The following is a 19,577-nucleotide window of genomic DNA, read 5'->3' as shown; positions in this document are numbered from 1 at the left end:
TGCCTGCCTCCAGTGTGGGAAACAGCGTCCAGTGTGCAGCTCAGCTGTTATTGTTCGGGTGAGAGATCGCTCACTTTGCCGTGCAGTTTGTTTGTTTAAGCCCGACAGTGGGACCAGCTCCAGCAAAAACCTGTTTGTTTGTAGTTGAAAAGTTAATTAAAATGCAATCTTAACTTTTGTTTTTACAGTTGCTGCAAATAATTTGATCCCCAGCCCCCTCACACCCCTACACTAAATACAGACTATATAATGTCTGATAAATGTGGCTGTGATTATCCTGTTTATGTGAGCCGTAAACATTTTTAAAAGAGCTTGATTGTGGATGACAAGGAAGGAATTATGGTGGTCGTAACACATGTAGGGATGGGTAGTTCTGTGTTTTAAATTTAAAATAAACTGCATCTTTTTTTTTTTTGAGAAAAATAAATGCTCTCCACCTCAGAGATTTCAATCAACTTGAGTGGGTGATATGGAATTAATCTTTCCAGTCTTGTCAATGACTAGTTATGTTCACACATCACTTAAGTACAACAGCTCCTGTGAAATTCTCATTTTGGCAGCGTTTCCATGCAGGAGATCATAGTCAGGATGGGAAGTCATTTCGTTGTGCCACTGCAGGCCCAGGTAAAACAAAAAGCATCATATGGACTAGACTCGGTGATTTCTCTAGGGCTTGTTATTTCTTTTTTACTTCTCCATTCCATTTAATGCCCCTAAAAAACAAGATGACCCAAGGGAGCACAAATGAAAATTTGATAATTCTCTTCTTGCTTTTTTTCCTTTAGCTGAGGTGCACCTTTGCGGTCAGTAAAACGTTTTTGCCAGTCTCACTGACATTCACCTCCTTGTCCCTCATCTCTGTTCCTCCTAATTGCCTCGGTGCGGGAAAGGGGCCTATCTTGCAGCCTTGTTCACCCCTACTCCTTTTCACCAGGCTTTGACCCCTGACTTCTTATAGGAGGGGTACATGGGGACCATCTAAATTAACTCTGAATAAGTGACACTCAGCGTTTTCAGATTTGTCGGTGGTAGTCCTCATTACATCATCATATTTTGCACTTTTTCTCTTGAGTAGTGATGCATGTGAGGATTTGGCTTATTGTAGGTGTTCTTTAATGACAAATGTCTTCTATGCTGTTTGCATGTGTGCATGTTGAAGCAGAGAATTATAATGTGAATGAAATAAATGATACCTACGTTTCACAAAATAAAGAATTTTTACAAGGCTTTATAGTTTTACATTAAAATTGCATTTTTTATTTAAATTCTAATTTCATTTTTAAATGTTTTGTCCTTAACTTCGTGTACATTTTTATACTGAATATACAGTGCAAGCAGATTTTCCTTCTTTACAGTATATGGCAATGTTTTGCTCCTCATTTACAGTGGCTGTGGACTGCATGTGTCTCTATGTGCCTATGACAGTTAACATGCCACAGTTTAGATTTGTGCATGTGTGTGTTGAGCCAGCAGGCCTCTACTGGTACAGTATATTGCCTCCAGTCACTCTGCAGCTGTGTGAGAATATTCCAGGTTTGAATGTTTATGTATGGGGAGCACCTGGAGAGCACCACACCTTTGTGAAATTTATAAACGTCAGCTATTTCTGGCATCCTCAGAATGTCCTCTTTTTCATACTCTCATATTGGTAGAGTAGATTAGAGTTGGGCTCAGTGGATCCCTCCAGTTATTAGCCCAGTATGAGTCTCCTTTTAGACTATCTTTAGATAGTACTATATTTTTCTGGATCATCTGGAGTCATGATGTTATCCAAGAGATAAGGGGGCACATCATATGGGAGTGGTTTAAATGGCGACTGGTGTCCTGAGTTTGTGTTAAATGGGCATAAAGTGCTCCCTCCCACCCTTTCTCTCAGCAGGGTTCATTCTCAGGCAGATTTTTACTCCTTCAACACAGGATTAAATGGTACTAGTTACACTGATCAATAGGTTAAGAAGCATACAATCCCTCTTGCTGCTAATGACCTCAGTAGTAATGGGTAATAAAATGGGAGTCTGTAATAGCCTCTTGCTGGGTCTGCGCACAGAGGAAGCTGCTCTAGCTGTAGTTACTGTAAATATATGTTTATAACGGGTATATACATATTTAAAAAAAATTGGATAGGAAAAAAGGTTACATTTGAAAATAATAATTCACAATTTTAATGCTATAGTAAAAAAAAAACTTGGGGTTAAAGTAAAAGTAAAAAAGGTGGGTGTTATTTAGTAATTTATAATCGGTGTGCAGGGGGGGCAAGTGCCATGTTTAGATGGGAACTATATATCACGGTTACATATGGCGCTTGCATGTCAGCAAAACAGGGCTGCTTGATTGACCTTCAAAATAGTTCATCAAAATTAGTGATGCCCTGAAAAAAAAAGACTTCAGTGGATAATGACTGTGAAATTAGGAAATGGGAGACCGGGGCTATGCAAATGACAGGACAAGTCATGTGCAAAAGTCAAGATGAACTGCATATTAAGACATAGTACAGGAGGGAATTAATATTGCATTTTCCTTCTCGCACCCCTACGTCTGGTGGTAGAAATGAGAAATGTGAAGTGTGTGTTAGTCCTGGGTGGGGCTGAGCTTCTCTCATTCTCCTGGGGGTGGAAGAACACAGCACAGTGTAGTCTGGCACTGCTCAATAAAGTTAACGGAGAGCATCAAAGCTGGTCCGTCCTGTTTGACATCACTGCCCTTTCCTCTGCATTAGCAGTACAAGCTGTTCATTATGGAAGTGCTTTGTTTTTGTTTTATGCTACAATGGGGACAATGAATAAGGTGATATGTATGCAGAGTGTGTGTCAAGAAAAGCTCCTTAGTTACCAGACGAGATTTTAAACAGCTAAATTACAAGTCAGAAATGCATGAAAAATTCAAAGGGTTGTCATTAGCTATAAGGTGGTCACACAATTTGGGTAACCTTGGTGAAGACAGACTGTCACCCGTTATGTCTGCTCTATCAGCTGCTGAAATCAGCCTGAGAGACACAAAACACATTTTAACACACTGAGGCACATACATAGTAATGTGTACTGTACATGCACATGCACAACAAAACGATCGCCAGAACACATTAAAAATTGCAAAGACGCAGCACTATCAAGTACATATTAGATGCTCTTGTCAGGGAAAGGAGCTTTTAATGGTGCAGCACATCATAGCAGTGAGTGGCAGCATCCAGACACACTCAGGGTCCCCCTTGCACAACCGGAGCAATTAAAGCGCGCTGACAACTGCGGAGGCTCTTTCAGTGTCACAACAAATAACTTGTTTTGAGGAGTCATGCACTCATACCTTTTACTGGGAGTTATTTAGAGGCCTGTGTGTTCTTCACCGTGGCTCCTCCTCCAGGCACTCTACTGTATATCTTCACAATAATAGATCGCTGTTGACAGCATCCCTAATGAAATGTTTTCACATGACATGCCGTGCGTGTGTGATGAGTGAACCACAGCATTTCTGAGGCGAGTCTTTCACGTCCTCAGGTACGGCACATTGTCCATATTGTATAAAACTGTGAGCTCTGACAAGCATCACATCAGATGCAGATCATATCCTATGATGCTGAGGGGATTGTGTGTAAGGTTGAAGAATGGATGTAGTGTGGATACGGCTGGCCGTTTACTCCGCATGCTTGATCCATGCCTGGCGGTCCTTTGGCCTGCCTCAGTCTGGTTAAAATGTTAGAGGGGGTAAAATGTGCCTGCTTGTGTGTTTGTTGAAGGGTATATGCAGATTGTAACGCATCAAGATGGCGACTGACATATATTTCTAGAATCCATTCAAAAGCGAGGGGTCATTTTTTTTATATACAATACTACATAATACAATTTCGATTTTTGTTGAGCAGTTTTGTGTCTACCACTGTTAGCCTTTTTTCCATTCTTGACCAGTTTGTCATTGATCTACCTTTTGCCCATCATATGCTGGCTTTAGAAGCAGAAAGAAGCATGTGTAGAGGATGATTAGCATTTTGTTTCTTGCCTTAATTCTGTACTAGATCAATGTACTTGTAGACACACTGATTTTTGACACCTATCTTCTCTTTTTGTGTCTGTGAAGGTTCCAGTGTCAGTGGCTATGATGACACCTCAAGTGATAACTCCGCAGCAGATGCAGCAGATCCTTCAGCAGCAAGTCCTGAGCCCTCAGCAGCTCCAGGTTCTTCTCCAGCAGCAACAGGCCCTAATGTTGCAGCAGGTAATGTACAGCTGCCATTCATGCTGTGAATCATGTGTCTAATGGTAGTCATCTCTTTTTAGAATGAAAGTCTTCTTGTGTGTAGATGGGATTTCACAAAGATAAATTCACTTTGAACTGCTTTTCTTCTCTCGTTCTCTAACCCTCAAAGACAGCAATCCTCAAAGTACTGAAAATTCACACATAACCCACTGCTGGGTTTCTGTGACTGACTGGCTTTGACTCACATGTCACCTTCCTGTCTTTTCTGCAGCAGCAACTTCAAGAGTTCTACAAGAAGCAGCAGGAACAGCTCCACCTCCAGCTCCTACAGCAGCAGCATGCAGGCAGCAAGCAGAATAAAGAGGTAGGCTGACATCACTCCAACTGCCTGCCATTAGCAAAACCCATTGGCCAGACAAAGCATGGAAGGCATGTGTGCTCTCTCCCTCAACCCCATCTGCTTCCAGACTGTGGTTTAAGCCGAGAGGAGAGGGGAAGAATCAAGTGCACTCATGCTTCTGATTAGCATGTCAGGCTTGCTGGATAAATGCTAACAACTGACTGACACCATGCTTAGAATACAGCGTCACACAAATTAAATGTTTAATATTTTACAGAGCCTGAGCATCAGTTCATTGAACTAGGTTTTATTTTCTTTAGGTAAACAAGTGCCCTATTCAACAAAGAGATGGCCGTTCCTGTGAGTCTTGTGTAGGACATAGTGAAAGGAAAAAAAGAAGGCAGGAACACGGAGCACATAAATCTGAGAGGCTTTTCTCAGTAATTAACATGGAAATGGCAGAGGAAGAGAAGGCATGTAATTGTGAGATATCAGTGCAGAGAGCGCTCTCCCAGCTTTGGTGCCCGTGTTTTTTTTTTTTTTTTTTTTTTTTCTTGCTCTCTCTCGGTCACTCCCTCCAGTACGGCAGGGCTCGCTCACAGGCAGCAGCTTAATGCGTGTTAATGACTGGCGGATACAGGCATCACTGTGGACAAAGCAAATTATTATTGTGCGGTCAGAACAAGTTCAAAGACAATCTGGGAATTTTTGCTCTCATCCCCATTGAGTTCCATCTTTGGAAAGTTGAGGAAGCATATAAAATTAAGTCCAGTGTTAAAAGAAGATGCACTCACATCCACATGCATGCTCACACTCACACGCCCGTGTGCTGTCGAAGCTCCCAACTTCAAAGTCATAGCTCCCTAATTAATGAACTGCGGGCTTCAGTTTGGACAAGTTGTGGCGTGATGCTCCCATAAATCAACATGACAGCAGAGCTCCTCGGCCTAAGATAGGGCCTGTCACCAAGTCGCAACTGATGTAAACACTAGAGGAGCAAGGGAGAAAAGATGGGGGAGGTGATGAGGGAGACAAGGAGGTGCAATTGATCAGTTGAATGGAGCATGAGAATAAAAGAAAAAACTACTTTTGAAGCATATTATGTATGATCACAGGAAATAGATGCAGCCTCGAGAGGCTCTCCCCCTCTGCTGATGTTTTCTTTTTCTCCCTAACGCTCTCTCTTTTTTCAGTCGCATTTCTAGCAGCCATCAAAAGACAGAATAAGAATTATGCAGTGACTCCCCTGTGGCTGCCAGACAATAACCCCCTGTTGTTGCTTTGTGCCTCTTTTATTTTAAAGACATCAAAATTTAGTTTTTCAAAGATCTTTAACTTTATATTTGAAGCTTGACAATAAAGGCCTGCCAGTGCCACTCTTTATCATTTGTCAGGGACTGTATTTTCCTCTCCCTCATGCCACTTCTTGTTAACCTCTTATTTGGTCTATTGGGTCTGGGGTTTTCTAATGTGTCTGCATGCTGGGAGCGCACAGGAGCTCCTGTCAGCTGATGGGACCAGAAAAAAAAAAAGCATGAAGTGGAGAGAGTTAAATTCATTTGCAATACTTCATTTTTCTTTCTTTCTCTTTTTTTTTTGAAAAGCCACCCCCTATTTATTTAGCATTTTGATGAAAGGCATTGTTCCTTGTGAACTCCCACCCCCATAGCACTGTTATCTTAGTCACAGGCTGTCAGGGAGGAGCTGGAGAACAGAACACCACTAAAGACATGAGATACACTGATGAGATACTCCAGCCACTTGGATCCCAAATTTCACCAAAACCTCTGAGATGTTGATCATGTCTCTCTCTTTTCTTGGTGTGTTAGATGAACCTGTGGATGATTGTGGTTACGCCTCAGTTATGACCCTCCACCACCACTGTCAAAGTGCCTTCTTCCACTGATTGATCCATTGAGACCAGTGCTGCCCATGGCTTTATTTTTAGTGAGCTGGTGCCGGAGCAGCAGGCTGGGTGTGGGGCAGGAGGGAGGGAGAGGAAGGGAAAGGAAGACCGCCAGACCTTTTTGACAAGCCGAACGGGGGTGGGCGGAGGGCACGCGTTTTATCTGGCTGTTTCAGCGGTTTCAGAGCCGCCAGCAAGTGACCTGACAGTCGCGCTGCACCGAGACCTTTTTTGTATGCGCTCAATTGTGAGAAGTAAACAAAGTCGTGTATCCTGTGTTTGGTAACAGGGCGCGGTGCACAGCTTGGCAGCCACAGCACTGCTTTTAGTGCCCCCCTCCTCTTCTCCCACCTGCTTGACAACTGGCCTTGTATACTCATAAACAGACCTAGTATCCTGTTGAGTCTCAGGCATGCTTATTTTATCCTTACATGTTAGAAAATACAGAAGGTGTGCTGATGTAGCTTGTTTGTTTTTTAATTTGTAGACACGGACATTTTGGTGAGTTAATTGTGGATTTGTTCAGAGCAGGAACCGATGAAAGGGTTAAAAGCCATCTCTCTCCTCTGTGCCCCCATGTGTTATCTAAATAGCATCTCTCATTTGTTTTGACTCATAGGAGATTGGGGATATTAGATAATTTCCTTCTTTGTATTATTCTGACTTTGTCTTTTTCTCCTTTCCATTTTCTTGTGTGCTCTCCGATCACCTTTCCATGCAATCGGAGTTCACACGTCTCTCTTTTCAGAGCCAAACCCCCCTCAGTCACCCCCCAACCTCACAATCAGTAAAGACAGACTAGTATTTCGTGAAACTTTTATTGACGATCCAGCCAGAGCACACTAAGATCAACAGAACAGCTCTGTCTCAGTCAGTCCACAGTATGTGACTGAACACAGCTTGCAGCGCTGGTTGGAGTAAGAGTGTATTCCTGAGCTCAGCACCATGCCAGGGAGAGTTGCAAGAGTTGCTATGGTGGTTATTAAGCACTTTGATTTAGTCACACGTTGTTTGCTGAATTATGAATGGGTGTAATTAAATTCCTGTGGTTCTTATTATGAATGATTAACTATGTTGTTTCATTGTTTGTCATTTTCCTTCCGACTCCTCATTAATTAAGAGAGAGAGAGATGTATAGTCTACCTGTCTTAAGTGGGCCCTGACAAGCCTACACTATGGGCAAAATTTATGAAAATTACACTGTGCCATTACAGTAGGTGTGTTAGCGCACGTGAAATCCATTAAACATCCTTTTATGAATGAACATGTAGGTCTAAAGTGTTTATTTTTACAACCTGAACTATGAATTCTATACATTGTACAAACCAGAAATTGAGCTTTATATGTTTGCACTCGCTGTTATGCTTCTACAGTATATACTCTGTGTGTGTTTACTGATGGTGCGCCTCCCTGTCTGTGTGTGTGTGTGTGTGTGCGTGTGCCACCAGCAGCAGGTGTCTGCGCAGCAGTTGGCCTTCCAACAGCAGCTCCTGCAGGTCCAGCAGGTCCAGCAGCAGCATCTGCTCAACCTTCAGAGGCAAGGGCTGCTCACTATCCAGCCTGGACAGACCAGCCTGCCACTGCACTCCCTCACTCAGGGTCAGTACTTCATATTACAGCACTTCACTGAACTGCTAACCTGCAGCACTTTGTAACAACTTTCATAACAAAGCACTGCAACAAATTTATAACTTGGGGAACATCTTTTTTTTTACAAGTGCTCAAGTTGTGGAGATTGGGATCATACAAATGCATTTTTTTTGGATTTCCCCAGCCTTGTATTTAAAATCATGACACTGGCCAGTTTATTTCCTTCACCTGATTTCATGAGAATACACCCTGAGCCCAGCTTGTGACTTTTATAATATCAGTACTACTCCTACAAAGTGATTATTATTCACTCATGGGGTAGGATGATTTTAATCAGCCATAAAAGGCACAGGGACATTTATTTCATTAGGTTTTCAGAGTCACATGATCACCTTGTTCATGAATGTATTTTCACAGGCTTTTGATCTCTAACATTTCTGAGTAGAACTTTTTGTGGCAGACATGGTCCCATGTGTACTGATCTCAGAACAAATCAAAGGCAGTTTTCCTCTACATGTATCAGTATTCCTGTGATCCCTCAAAAACCTTAACCCGTAGTGTGATTACTTTGACTCAGTGTCATGCAGAGCGATTAGAATTGAATTTTGAGAAATAATTTAGATGCCTTTTGTTTTTTTACGTTGTGGTTTGTGTAGGTGTATACTCCGAGTGGTTTGATCTGCCACTGTTGTTGCCCTGATACAATACCTGTACAAATTTGCTTAGTCAAAGTGAACAATGCACCACTTAGGTATTTAACCACATACTATATGTGGTTTCACTGAATAAGGACACGCCTACTTTAAATCCTCACCCAGCACTCCTCTAATTTACTAAATGGCATCCCATACCTCTAGTTTGAGACTGCGTGATTCTAATATACTACATAAAATATACTTTGAGTATTAACATCCCAGATAGTAGAGGTCATATACACCACTGTTCAGGAGGAGTTTCTTGTCCCTGCTTTGTCCTTCAGCTCTCTGTCCCCTGGCTGTGATTGGCATCCTGGTGGCAGCCTCCATCAGCCTGGTAGAAGACTGGATCTATTGTTCGTAAACTGCCAGTGAACTTGTCATTGTGAAACTGCCTGTTTCCCGATAGTGAGTCAACACTTGTTGTTTGGCCAGGAAGTTTATGTCTTTATTTATTCTTTAATATTTTGTTAAGGAGTGGTCCCCTTGTGACAAAGACGCAGTCATAAGGGTTTTAGACCATGACATCGACTATTCATTCCCAGCTAAGACAAACAGTTTTGAAATAACAAGATAAGGGCGATAAAAATGGGAGGGTTTTCGGGGGTGCTTAGGTAATAGTCAAACACAAACATGGTTTGTACAGTGGTGTTATTGTTTGGACTGGTTATGGAATCACTCATCCGCTTGCAGACGATTGCCATGGGCACAGGCGTGGAACGCTGCTGTGTTGTGGGTGTACTTTGCTGAATTACTCTGTGTCAAATGTCTGGCAAACACTGACACACCCCTTGAGTAAAGCATTATGCAGGTGATATGGCTTCGTACTATACTTTTGATGGATTTCACAACAGCCTCAGTACATCCTGTTTATGCTGTTTTCATCACCAGGTACCTCCAAGGCATTGCAGCTTAAACAAGACGTAGGCTACTGAGTTATATTCTTTTTACCCTTTCAGTTTTTGATACACTTTGTCAGGGCTGTATGTTTGATTCACACCGTGTGCCTATGTTTTTTTTCCTGTGGACATAATGGTCACAATAGAATTACAGAAATATGTTATCTCTCAAATAATCCATAGAGGAAAACTTTGTTATTTTATAAGGATCTTTCCACCCTTAATTAAAGGTTCTCAAAACAGAGGGCATATTTTCTGTCAGATGCTGTTTGAGGAAACATAAAGATGAGGAAGTGAACATCCCTGTGTATAATTGTTTCAGTTTGTTACAACCAGTAACATTCCATCGATGGTTAACTCTGTGCCTTTGACAGCTGTTACAACTTAGGCTAGTGCTTCAGGCCCCCAGTTTGTCTTCCTATTCTACACATTTTCTGCTTGACTGTTTGAAGTTATGGATGACCTTTCTGTTTTCCACACCACTGAACTCTTACATGCATCACTGGGCCAGGCCTGTGGTGCTCAGATCTAATCTGAGATATTCAGCTAGCAGTTAGCACTGCGTCGGAAGCGATGAGTCGATCTACTCTGTTTGGCTCCCAGTGATTATGGACTTAAATTGATCAAATTGGCATGGCTGATGATTTTTATTTTTAATTGTTTATTTGTTTATTTTTTATTTCAACATCTAGATATCAGCATAATTATTTCCAAAGACCACAGTTATCACATGCAGTCTACCACTTTTTTTTTTTATGTTTCGAGACTAAAAGAAACAAAAAGTGTTTCAAACCATATGTAACAGAGTAATTGAAGAAAAGTAGGCATATATGTTTTGGGTACTCTGCTCACTTTATTTCCTGCTTTGTTACACTGTTGACTGAGACAGATGAAAGTATTTTTTGCCAAAATGATGAACTGAAGGGATGCATTTGAATTTGTCTTTCAAAAATTTGATAGCAGTAATTAAGTATAAATTTGTAGATAGCAGTTTGAAGTGAAAAACAATCACTCGCATTATCTGTAGTATAATTTGTTTCTTTTGCCGTAAATTTGACATTAATGTTCAAAGTCTTGGAAGCAGCCAGATGGTATCTGTTATAAATTATAACAATGTGTTTGGGAGTGTATAACTTTCATAAATATAAATTTGATCCATCCACCCCTCCCAGTTCTCATCCTCACAAAACCTCTTGACCTGATAAGTGAGTCAGTTGGTGCTCAGGCTCATGTTGCTCAGGTGTTGTATGTGTGTGCACTTTTGCATGTTTAGGCACGTATTTGCGTTTGCGTGTGTGTTGTAGAGATGGTCAGTGTTTCTGCACATCCTGGCTGAACACGTCCCTCATTGCCCGAGGTTGCTCTGCAAGATAGTAAGTTCTTGTAGCTGCATAACATCATTTAAGCTGTCTAGGAGAGGCCATTGGGACAGTGACAAGACAAATTTGTCAGTAATATGAAAGCAAAGAATGTGGCGAGCCATGAAGTGCTCACAGAACAGCAGCACATCAGGGACAGCCGTGGGTAATGCAGCTGACCTGTCAGTGATTGATACATCCAGCAGTGGCTACTGGTAATAGCTCCTGCAGCATTAGGACAGGACATATTTCAGGTCTGAGGGGTGCATATCAGCAGGCCAGTGATTACGGCAACATAAACAGGGGTGCAGTAAAGGTCCCAGTCTGACGGAACAATAAACTAATAGCGATGTCACTGTCCCCCCTTGGCACCGGCACTGTGTGTGAGAAGTAACAGCTCAGTTTAAAGAGCCCGGAGCACTGGGGGCCATTTTTTATTTGGGGGATGATGGCCTGCAACTGATGTCATTATGAACCTTAAATCAACTTTCTGCTTGCTTGAACATGGTCACCTGGGTACAGGGGGACAAGGACAGGAAAAGGTTGAAGAGCTCGCCCTGTCTTGGTGCCAGAGCTTCCTGCGGAGGTAAAATTGAGTTGGGAGGCTGGTGATCAATCAAGTGTCCCAACAACATACATTTTTTAAAGTGCTTGTCCGCATTTCCCAGTTGTAATGAGTGGAATAGTTGTGTTGAAAAATGGAAAGACGAGACATAAACCAATCCGGCATTTAAAGGATAGACAAACTGGGGACCCAAAAAAGAGGATTTACAGATCAATGTCATTATGTGTCCCGCTGTAATCAGATGGAGAGACACCCAATGCATTTTGTCCAAACACAAAACATAATACTCCCTGAGACATTAGTGTAATGATGTTTTATTGTCATTTATGTGGAATCATGAGCCATAGCTGTTGTTGTAAGAGGTTAGGGTTAGATCGGAGACGCGCGTAGGAAAAGGCGAGCAGAGAGCAATAAAACTGCACACTAGATCCAGAAAGAGACAGCTTGGTCCCACTCCGTTACCCCTCTCATCAGACCACTCTATCCGCTGCGGTTTCATCTGAGTAAACAGTGGTGTCGGGGTCACCAGGACTACTGGGTAATTGAGCCAGTGTGGGCCACCCTGTCAAGCACATCGGCTAAAAATACATTGCCCATTGTCACCGGGCACCAAGTGCGGGGAAAATGATTGTTCCCGCCGCCAGAGCACAGGACACTCGCATCACCAGCGACCTTGCCCTTCTAAACCAGCCATCACAGAATAAAAGGAGGAAAAATCTTTTGCTCCAAAGTCTTTTCCTATCCTTAAAACAACAATGGAACTTTGGTAATGCAACTGAAAAATCAGCAAGATTAGCATGCTATAACACCAGCTGCAATATTAAGCGTGTTTAGCCTGTCGTGGACGTGCGCTTCGATTAGGGCACATCAAGGCATTGAAGAGAATAAGGGAGAATACAGACAGGCAGAACAGAGCGGGCGTGTTGAAATAGTCGAATGAGGAAAGACACTACTCGGAACGTGGAAAGGTTATTGATTTGTCCTGCAATCATTTCCTGCTCTTTGATATGCAAACGATCTGTGAATTTACAGCAATCCTATCAGACTCATTTCACAGTTCTTAGCCTCTGCGTCTCTCTGGAGTCCTCCGCCTCATTAGGCCAATGTTCTCCATTACCAGCATAATTAAAATCTTTAGTAGCTTATCAAATTAAAAATATTTTTGCTGATCGTATTGAGATCTTCACCTCACAGTTATTTTCCACAACAGGAATAAATTAAGACTAAGCATTTTAAACACAATTACAATCTGGTGCTTGAAAGGAGCACTTCTGGTATCTATAGAGCTGGTGATGAGAAATGAGGATGGGGGATCCGGAGAATATAAACCCAAGTAGATAAGCATGTGCAAATCATCTTTCATTTGCCAGTGCTCATTCTCAGAGTGGATTTAATTAAATGTAATGTTAAACGAGTGGTCTTGCCCATTTGCTCTGTGGTTAAATTCACCACATATCCAGTGGCTTCTTTCACCATGCTTAAAACATTTGGCTTATTTAAGCAAGATTTGAATACCCAGTACAAATCTACACATATTTCCCTTTTAGATCTTTCAGTGTGCTATTAAAATCAGGGTTACAGCAGATGCAGTATGTTTTGACTGAAAATATAAATAACCACCGATTCTGTGCCTGTGAGGCTTAATCTTATTTTACATATCAGCTTTATCCTCATTTGTGTCAAGTGAAAGCGGTCTTCTCCGGCACAGTAACAGACACACCATAGATGGACACATGTATATTGTGTGCTAACAAAGGCTCTTTTCTCTCAGACATGGAAAGTGGGGTACACAAACACAGCATTATCCTTCTTCATCCGAACTCTGGCCCTGGGTGTCGGGATCGTTGTCACTCACAGGCAGAAAAAACACACACACGCTGTACATGTGTTTCCAACACACAGAAAAATGTCTTCTGTCTTCAAGGATTTTTTTTCAAAGGGCTGTGTGAACTGCAGTGTGCTTGACTTGTTAAATGAGGTTTAAGTCTTCTGTGTCAATTGGAGGCGGTGCACAGCTTTAAGTATTTTGCACATTAATACGCTTTTGAGAATATTACCCCAGGGTCCTGTTTCTGAAGGAGGCAGGGGTGGGATGTTTTCTAGTGTTGCTATTGTAAACTTTTTGTTGTGTGAGTTCTGCACATCTCTGTTGTTGAGCGAAAATGACGGTGATTATTCTGATTTCATGCCTTGTCTGGATGTTAATTATTTACTCTGGGCATGAAATGTGTGTGAATGCCAAGGATTTGTGTATACAAACACGCTTCAGATCACAGGGAAAATGGGAGGGGGAAAAGGGGGTGGCGGGGTGCATTACCCTGTAGTGGAATATTTTCTAATTAATACTCCCCTTTGTTTATAGACGCTTTGGTTTAATTAAGCGATGAAGAGGAGAGTTGGATTAGCTGTTAATTGATTTAATTATCCAATTTGTTTGTCTCAGGCATGATTCCAGCAGAGCTGCAGCAACTGTGGAAGGAGGTGACAAATACTCACGTGAAGGAGGAGCACAACAACAGCAGCAACAATGGCCACCGGGGCCTTGACCTGTCCTCCCCGGCACCGCCAAAGAACTCACTTCTCAACCAGCATGCCTCCACCAACGGACAGTACATAAGTCACAAGAGAGATGGGTGAGTCCCTCTGTCTGTAAGGTCTTTTTTACTTTTTTGTTTGTTTGTTTGTTTCCTTCTTTCTTTCTTTTCTTTTTTAAGTCTTTTGAATGCTCTCACAATGACAACATGGGTACGTGAAGAATTACCAGAACTAACACTTTTGTACAACAGTAGTTTTCCACACAGGAGTCCCTTGTTGTTTGTAGTTTGTCAGCAACTGGTAATTAAACTGGTGAAACAATCTTCACTGCTGTCTTTGTGCCATACTCTATATTCCCATTTATAAAGTGTTTCTCAAAGTGGCTCACTTGATGGTCATGTCCCCAAAGGGTGTGCTCGGAGATTACTATTAATTTATCATTTGTAAGTATTATTTTCATTAAGGCCAGCACAGTCACATTTCTGTGCGGCTGGATGCAGCTGGGAATTTCATAGTAACACCTGGGAGGAATGCAGGGACTTGGCGAGACATGCGGTATAGCTGTGACCCAAGTTTCATGTAGGTTTCCAATATCTTTTCAGAGAGAGAAAAATTTCCTTGATGTGTAGAATTATCCTGTCAGTTCAGGAATTAAAAATAAAAAACATAAGTACAACAAGCTATTTTCTGCTTGAAAAACAAACACTGGGCATTTCATATTTTCAGAATCAGGATGAATCATCTATGAAAGGCTTTTGCTCTCTGAAACCCTGTGTGTGGGTGTGTCTTTAAGGAAGGAATTAATTTGGCATTTTACACATTTGCATGTTTTCTTGCACCAAAGCCTGATCTTTGAACTGCTAGCGAGGAGCCTCCAGGCACCATGAGCTCACTGTATAACATCTGACTTGTGTTTCAGTGATCAAAACCTACGCATCATTATGAAAGTGAGCCAATGAAAAAATGTTTAGCACAGTAAACAGCAGGCCTTCAGAGGTAAAGATGGGCTGCTAGTGAGGTGGGTCATAAGGGGATTGTAGAGAGGATCTGAGTGACAAAGTGAGGAAATTCACTGATTGAGGGATACAAATGGAATTGCAGCTGCTGCCTTTCAAGCATATTGCTATGAGTTTTAAATGGCTCCATGACATACCTGTGCAGACTTATCCTCTTTACTATGTTTTAAAGTTATCTTTCAGCACAGGCACTGGAGAAAAATAAAATAAAAAATGGGCATTAGTTGCTCACACGTTTGACAGTATGCACAGGCTTCCAGTCCTTCATCCACTGTCAGGCTGAATGTCTGGTTTATGTGTAGTTAAAGACAAATCGTAGGGGAGAATATTGGCACGCTCACTCCGTCACACATTGTCGCAAGCAAACAAGGTGAGCATCAGTGGCAGGAAAAGGCAAGGACCAGCCTTAAGTGAGTATGCCATGAAACATTGGAGAAGACATAACGCAAAAGCGTGCAGCCCTTCTGCCTCGTGCCAACTTGTCAGAGATTAAAAAAGATGTCAACAGCAGATCTGTCAGAAAGGTGATTGTCATCCACCCTATCTGCTCCATGAAGTCGTGGATTACCTACTTAGATTCTCAAATGTGCCAGTGCTAAGAACAGATGACTGATACAAAGTGAGCACACAACATTCCATATTAAATGCTGAATGATGCTAATTTAGATCCACACAACCAATAATCCGTTCTTGTGTTAATTTTGGAACACTTAAATCACACAACTATCAAGAGCATTATTCCTCTCTTTTGATGATGCAGACTCAATTCTAATCAGACTCCATGGGAAAAAAAATGAAATATTGTTAAGTATGATTATTCTAAGCAAGGCTCTGAGAAAACGTCTGTGTTATAATCCAGGGATTTGAATAATCAGGCTGAAGATAATGGGCTGGGCCGGCCTGGGCATAAATAGAGAGCATCCACTCATCCTCCTGATGCTGAACTTAATGAACTTTTAATTGATGCGGTTTTGTGAGTCCTTTTGTCATGCAACAGAAACAAGCCTCTGTGCTGATGGGCCTGTTTTCCCGACTGGCTTCAGATTGGTTTACTGCAGGCCCTAAGTACCATGTAGTTAGTTTCATGTGTCATATAAAATCTGCCCAGGCACAACGACGCCTGCAACTAAAACCTTAAGTGCATCCACAGGAATCACTCACCGGCTTTGCACTTCCGTCTTAAGGAAGGGGGAGAAATTCAATCACTGCCAGCTTGACACACTGAAGACGAGGCACGTGTTCCTGCTTTTAGTTGTCTCAAAGAACATTCTGGCGAGGTGGGCTGGGATTTTTGTTTGGCTGAGTAACATCACTGATATGACCCAGGCCTGAGTCACTCAATCTGTCAGTCTGTTTCGTTTCCCAGCCCGCAAACTGTGATGCATAGATAGAGATATACCCCTGTGAGCCAGGTCATCTTTATTCAATGATTTGCTTATTTAAATGAAATGTGCCTGATCTGTATCTGACACAAATTCCCAATACAGTGCTGCATCAGCTTTGTAAGGGGGAGCATCTTCACAAAGCGCTTGGCCCACTTTACTTCCCAACAACCATCAGTAACCACAGCTCGGGGACTGTAACACAGCAATCTGTTAAAGAGATAAATAATCAGATTTGGCACAGCACTCCCATCTCTCTCTTGCCTTTCATTTGTCTTGCACCAGAAAAAAATGATAATTAAATCATTTAGGGTAAGACATGCAGTGGCACAGAGAAGGCAGTAGCAGAGGATGAGTGTAATACCCAGAGAATTAGGATGAGGAGCGGAGCTGGTATAGAGGGTAGAGGGGCAAGACAAAAGGAACAAGGTAAACCTCATACCAGTGTGACTGGAGAGCGTTGCCTGGCCTCACACACCACACTCCACACTGAGTCCACAGTCTGACCTAGCAAGGTGGACATCAGTCTTTTCCCTGTCAGACACTGACAGATTGAGTCCATCAGAACACAGCGTCATAGATCATGATTCATCTGTGGCCTAAAGAATCTCCTCAAAAGAAATAAACTACCAAACAACTGACCAGCAGCTGTCAAAGTAATGTTTGTGTGTGGCCCCTCCTGTCTGTCTACACATGAACACAGTGCAACATCTGGAAGGTTCACCCACTTTGTTGTCCAGGTCTACAGGCACTCTAATGTTCCTGCTCCTCTAAAGGAAGCTGATGACATGCTTTTTCTCATCGCTGTTACAAGATCATTAGAGTGTTCTTCCCCCGGGCTGCCTGACAATAATAACATCCTGACAGATCTGTCGTGGGTGCAACTCAGATTTAACACAACACAGGGAACTGCTGAGCGCTTTTTTTTAATTTTTTTTATCAGAACATGTTTTCAAATGGGAGAAAACCCCATGAATCCTACAGTCATCTCCTATTACACTAATGTAGCTCATTTGGTGTAAATTCTGTCATTTACTACTGTTTAGCCATCCACAGTTTAAGGGGGCTTTTCTGCCACCAGCCCCTCACAGCGCTCTGTGCTCACTGATTCCTTGTTCACTACACATTTCAATATCTTATTAATACAGTATTAACCAACTAGCCCATTCGCGAAGAATCAAAAAAGGATCTCTTTAAATTAAAACCTAGCGTTACCTTCACCAGTCCACACATTTCCTTGTTAAAAACTCATTATAATAGGTCTTCTGCCATGTATTTATTAGCAGTATCAAAACAGAGGTCTTAAAGTGAATGCATAATTCATAATTGAATAAAAAAAAAATTATTTTTGAAAGAGGGAGAAAAAAGCTGCTAACCACATTCATGAATGCTTGACTGCTTCCTAATTGCCATGCAATTATCACATGTTATGAACAATGTGAACTCATAAGCAAGTAATTATAACACAAGGAAACCTGTGACGACCTTTAAAATATCCTACTTGAGATACAGCTTTACTAACATTGGTACAAATGAGATTTTAATCTGAACATCAGATTGTTTAATCCTGCAAAACTGGCACGCAGTGGTTAGATTGATTTCTTTTTTAAGAATTCATTTTTGCATCCACTTTTAAATTATAGTAGATGGCCAACTGGTTACGCAGTGCAAGAATTTAAGATTTTCTGTATTTATTTTTCCTCTCCATCTCCAAGACATCCTGTGATTTAGTAGAATTATACCTGATCTCTTACTGAATCTATGTATGAGATTTTAGTGGCTGGAGTTATTCCCACATGGCAACACAACATTTTGTGTTGTAATGAATCTCCCTATCCAGCCTGTTGTATTCGATAGCGGGGTTCACACAGCAGCACTGTGCTCACAAGCCCCCAGAAGCACAGGTGGTAGCGATATAGGCCAGTCCCCCAGGCTCTTGTGGCTGAAAGTTGTGTCTTGTATAGTGCTGGTGTCCATATGGCTGCCTGTCTCCCTCTCTTAACAGACACCGCTGCCACACAGGCCGCTTTCTCTCAGCACTGACTGTGGTTAGCTGTGGTTCCACGCCTCCCGCCATATGGAAGATGTTGTAGAGTTTGTTTCTCAGGGATGTTCCTTCTATTTAGACTGATTGTTCAAAGCCATAAGCCCCCCATAGGTGTGTGCTTGTCAGCCCCTGGTGACATGGATTGGTCAGTAGATAAATTGATACTAGGTGGGGATGTTTACAGTTTGTGCACAGTGTGATAGTGCCTGATGCTTTTGGGGGTTCTGTGTTGTGGTACAGACTCCTTCAGGTGGGCTGAATAATTAGATATTGATCTGCTTGTGCTTCCACAACACAGGTCCCCTCTTTTAAGAGAAGCACAAACAGAGATCACACAGGTGCACCAATTCCACACAGTTCAGTCTTAACAGATCCAGTAGAAGTGAACATTTTCATGTGGAAACATTAGATACACAACAGGAGGTCTAACCAGACACCGTCATCCTTGACCTCCTTCTGTTGTCTGACCATAGGCCTGCATTTGTGTCAAAGGTTGTGATGTGTTTTTTAATAACACTTTCTCTTCCTGTTAATTTCTCTTTTAGACCCACGCTAGAAGAGCCTTCGCCCCACAGTCACCCTCTCTATGGTCACGGTGTTTGCAAGTGGCCTGGATGTGAGGCTGTCTTTGATGATTTCCAGTCATTCCTCAAGTAAGTAAAAGTCATAGTTGGGAGTGCATTTCTGTCACAGTTTGTTTGTGATTTGCTGTCCTCCTCTTGGGTCGATTACACGTTTTGTGACCCCCAGCATCTCAGACACACTACAGGTATAGCTGGTTGTTATTTCTGAGTTTGGGTGCCTGGATTGGCCCTTTCTTGAGAAGGGTACTGTGGCGCGGTCTGATTTTGAGAACGACATGGGCCTCTAATTCCTGTGGTAAGTGGGGTTCCCATGGTGACAGGGGCTACTTTTCCCAAACAAACAACAGTAGGATGTTTATCTGTGGCAGCCCACACTTAGGGTTCTCAGCATGTTTGCCCTTGTCATTGGACAGGGGGGTCCAGTCAGTGTGTCTTTGCCTTGCTCGGGTTGTTCTGTTTCTTTTAGTAGTCT

The 19,577-nt window shown here is 42.2% G+C and overlaps 1 protein-coding gene across 18 annotated transcripts in view; it reads left to right on the top strand.

The window, feature by feature from the left end:
* The window catches only part of foxp1b (forkhead box P1b), a 161,885-nt gene that overhangs the window by 120,283 nt on the left and 22,025 nt on the right, over window positions 1-19,577 (top strand). For 12 of the 18 annotated variants that reach the window (XM_020592893.1, XM_020592900.1, XM_020592899.1 and 9 more), the window contains 5 exons: window positions 4,069-4,206; window positions 4,460-4,552; window positions 7,883-8,033; window positions 13,985-14,174; window positions 19,067-19,174. In XM_020592893.1, the coding sequence (XP_020448549.1) occupies window positions 4,069-4,206; window positions 4,460-4,552; window positions 7,883-8,033; window positions 13,985-14,174; window positions 19,067-19,174 (680 nt within the window). The remainder of the gene's footprint in view (window positions 1-4,068; window positions 4,207-4,459; window positions 4,553-7,882; window positions 8,034-13,984; window positions 14,175-19,066; window positions 19,175-19,577) is intronic. The other 6 variants (XM_020592903.1, XM_020592910.1, XM_020592902.1 and 3 more) reach the window with 3 other exon arrangements.

Source organism: Monopterus albus, unplaced genomic scaffold (assembly GCF_001952655.1).
Source record: "Monopterus albus unplaced genomic scaffold, M_albus_1.0 scaffold18.1, whole genome shotgun sequence".
In the NCBI taxonomy this organism is placed as follows: Eukaryota; Metazoa; Chordata; class Actinopteri; order Synbranchiformes; family Synbranchidae; genus Monopterus; species Monopterus albus.
The sequence above is the reverse complement of the archived record's forward strand: the minus strand, read 5'-3'. Positions and strand labels throughout refer to the sequence as shown.